General features: G+C 42.3%; 2 protein-coding genes across 2 annotated transcripts; both read right to left on the reverse strand.

The window, feature by feature from the left end:
- Positions 1-200: 200 nt before the first annotated feature.
- LOC125828385 (uncharacterized) lies at positions 201-1786 on the reverse strand. Its single transcript, XM_049507701.1, has 3 exons — positions 1601-1786; positions 1066-1468; positions 201-676 (listed from the first exon to the last, which is right to left on the reverse strand). Exons 1-3 carry the CDS (start codon positions 1784-1786, stop codon positions 201-203), a joined length of 1065 nt encoding a protein of 354 aa, XP_049363658.1.
- Positions 1787-3128: 1342 nt separating this feature from the next.
- Positions 3129-3560, reverse strand: LOC125828386 (uncharacterized). The gene has a single exon (XM_049507702.1). It carries the CDS (start codon positions 3558-3560, stop codon positions 3129-3131), a length of 432 nt encoding a protein of 143 aa, XP_049363659.1.
- Positions 3561-3768: the final 208 nt, after the last annotated feature.

Genomic DNA, 3768 nt, shown 5'->3' on the forward strand with positions numbered 1-3768 from the left:
GCACCCGACCGAAACACTTGAGTAACCTTAAAAGGTCCAGACTATTTAGATCTTAATTTTCCCGAAAAAAAATGAAGTCTGGAGTTGAAAAGTAACACCAAGTCACCAGGAGTGAAGGTTCTCTTTTGAATATGCTTATCATGATACAACTTCATCCTCTCCTTGTACAGTGTAGGCCTCTCATAATCTCTCAAACGGAACTACTCCATCTCATTAATTTGATCCAGTCTCAGACTTGTTGTTTCGCTCCAACTGAGATTCAGTTTCTTTAGAGCCCAGAATGCTTTATGCTCAAGCTCAACCGGCAAATGACATGCCTTTCCAAACACCAATTGATATGGAGACATACCAGTAGGTATCTTGAAAGCTGTCTGATATGCCCATAGAGAATCATCTAACTTTCGTGCCCAATCTGTCCTGTTGGCATTTACTGTTTTTGCCATAATCGCCTTTATTTCCCTATTGGACAGCTCTACTTGTCCACTGATTTGCGGGTGATAAGGTGTTGCAACCTTGTGCTTTTTAACCCCATATTTCATCAAAAACACACTGAATACCTTGTTGCAGAAATGGGAACCACCATCACTGATAATAGCTCTGGATGTGCCGAACCTTGAGAAGATATTCTTCTTCAGAAAACCAACAACACTCTTGCCATCATTCTCAGGCAAAGAAACTGCCTCAACTCATTTAGACACATAGTCCATTGCAACCAATATGTATAGGAACTCACAAATGGGCCCATGAAGTTGATTCCCCACACATCAAACAGCTCCACCTCCTAAATAGGTGTCATAGGTAGCTCACGGCGCCGAGAGATGGCTCCTTGTCGCTGGCACACATCACAACTCCCTACTACATCCACCGTATCCTGATGAATTATGGGCCAGTAGTACCCACACTAAAGTATCTTAATAGCTGTCCGAGAACCTCCATGATGACTACCTACCGGAAAGGAGTGACAGGCTTCTAGAATATGCAACATCTCAGCTTCAGGAACACATCGCCTAATGATGTTGTCAGCACACACCCTATACAGATAAGGTTCATCCCAAAAATACTTACCCACATCATACATGAACCCCTTTCTTTGTTGATATGTCAGTCCCTCAGGCATCAAATTACTAACGAGATAGTTAGCAAAATCAGCAAACCAAGGAATAAGATCAAAAGTACCGGCTAATACCTGTTCATCCAGGAATGAATTATTTATGTCGAGCTCTAGTTCCTCTTTCTTTTCAGCCTCCAACCTCGACAGGGGATCAGCCACTTGGTTCTCACAACCTTTCCTATCCTTAACCTCAAAATCAAACTCTTGAAGAAGTGACACCCATCTGATCAACTTTGGTTTCACATCCTTCTTTGCCATGAGGTATCTCAGAGCTGCATGGTCCATATGGACTATCACTTTAGTGCCCAGCGAGTAAGCTCTGAATTTTTCGAAAGCATACACCACCGCCAGTAGTTCCTGCTCAGTAATTGTGTAGTTTCATTGTGCCCCATTCAGTGACTAACTAGCATAGTAAATCGAATGAAACATCTTGTTGCGATTCTGCCCCAACACAACTCCTAAAGCAGTACCACTAGCATCGCACATTACCTCAAATGGTTCTGCCCAATCTGGGCCAATGATCATTGGTGCAGAAATCAGCTTCTCCTTTAGGCATTCAAAGGCTCTGAGACATGCCTCATCAAAGAAAAATTGCACCTCCTTCTCCAAAAGCTTGCATATGGGGTGTGCAATTTTGGAGAAGTTCTTGATAAAAACACCTATAGAATTTGGCATGTCCTAAGAAACTTCAAACACCCTTCACACAGATCGGCGGAGGTAACATTTCAATCACCTCAATTTTGGCTTGTCGACCTCATTCTCTTTCAGTGACACATTGTGCCCAAGGACTATGCCTTTCTTGACATGAAATGGCACTTTTCCCAGTTTAGCACTAGATTTGCCTCCTTGCATCTCTGTAGGGCCCTGCTAAGATTCAACAAACAATCATCCAGAGTGTCCTCCACCATGTCTGATAAAATAGACATGATACACATTTGGAAAGTTATTGGTGCATTACATAGTCCAAATGACATACGTTTAAATGCAAAGGTGCCATAAGGACATGTAAAGGTAGTCTTTTCCTAATCTTCAGGAGCAATAGATATCTAGTTGTAGCCAGAGTATCCATCTAAGAAGCAATACCACCCTTTTCCAACCAACCAATCAAGCATCTGGTCCATGAAAGGCATTGGGAAGTGATCTTTCAAGGTCCACTTGTTCAGCTTCATGTAGTCCATACACACTCGTCATCAAGTAACTGGTCTTTGTGGGACCAGCTTACTCTTTGCATTCGCGACCACAATCATACCACCCTTTTTGGGCACACATTACACTAGACTGACCCACTGACTATCGAAAATGGGGTACACCACCCCAGCATCTAACCACTTGATTATCTCCTTTTTGACCACCTCTTGCATATGTGGGTTTAACCTCCTCTGGTGTTCAATGCTTGGGCTACAGTCCTCCTCAAGTTGGATCTTATGGGTGCATATACCTGGAGGTATCCCGATGATGTCAGCAATGGTCCACCAATGGACCTTTTGTACCTAATCAACACTTTCATCACAGCTTGGACCTGTTCATCATTCAAATATGCATCCAAAATCACATGTAAAGTGTTGTTAATTCCCAAAAATAAATACCTCAGGTGACTGGCAACTGTTTCAGTTCCAGCACAGGTGGTTCCTCAATGGCTGGCTTTGCTCCTTGGCCTGTTTATCAAATCCAGGTCCACTTTCTTTGGGGCATAAAAATGTGCTCCCATACCCTACAACGCATTCACGGTCTCTACATAATCAGACCTGAAGTCAGCTTCAAAATTAATCAGCACTGCAGCTAAGGTTTCAACAGCCAGCCTCTCTTCAATAATTGCTCCCATTTCTACTTCATCAAATACCTCTATCACAGATACCATATTCATGTCCAATGGATGCTTCATTGATCTACAAATATTAAACTTTACCTCTTCTTTGTTGAGTCTAAATTTCAGTTCTTCTCGCTCAACATCTACCAAGGTTTGTCTTGTGGCCAGAATTGGTCATCCCAAAATAATGGGAACCTCAAAATCCATTTCTCAATCCAAGATCACGAAGTCTGCCAGAATGATGAATGTGTCCACCTTTAAAAGCACATCACATTGGATTCCCACAGGTCGCTTCACTGACCTATCTGCCATCATCAACCTCATGGTTGTGGTTTTTGGAACTCCTAAACCCAGTTGCTTGTAGATGGATAGCGGCATCAAGTTTATATTGGCCCCTAGATCACATAAGGCCTTTGAAAATTTGATTGATCTGATAGTGCATGGTATGGTGAATGCACTTGGATACTTCATCTTTTGCACTAAAGAGCTGGTAGTAATAGCCCTGCAATGATGAACATGGTTAGTCAAATCAATACGCACTACTCTTTTCTTAGTAACCAAGTCTTTTATGAACTTGGCATATTCTGGCATCTGCTTAAGGGTTTCCACCAATGGTATGTTTATGGACAGTTGTCTCAGCATGGTGATGAATTTAACGAATTTCCCATCCTCTGCTTTCTTTTAAACCTTTGAAGGAAAGGAGGAGGTGGTCTTGGGATTTGCTGTAACGGCAAGGCTCCCTCAACCTTTTGTTCTTTCGCTCCTGTCGATTTGGCTATTGGTTGAGTATCTCAATAAGTCCACAAATTGGACTCATTTAGGGCTATATTTTAATAGAAATTGTGTCCTC

This window comes from Solanum verrucosum, unplaced genomic scaffold (genome assembly GCF_900185275.1).
Source record: "Solanum verrucosum unplaced genomic scaffold, falcon-dt-bn FXZP01000048.1, whole genome shotgun sequence".
In the NCBI taxonomy this organism is placed as follows: Eukaryota; Viridiplantae; Streptophyta; class Magnoliopsida; order Solanales; family Solanaceae; genus Solanum; species Solanum verrucosum.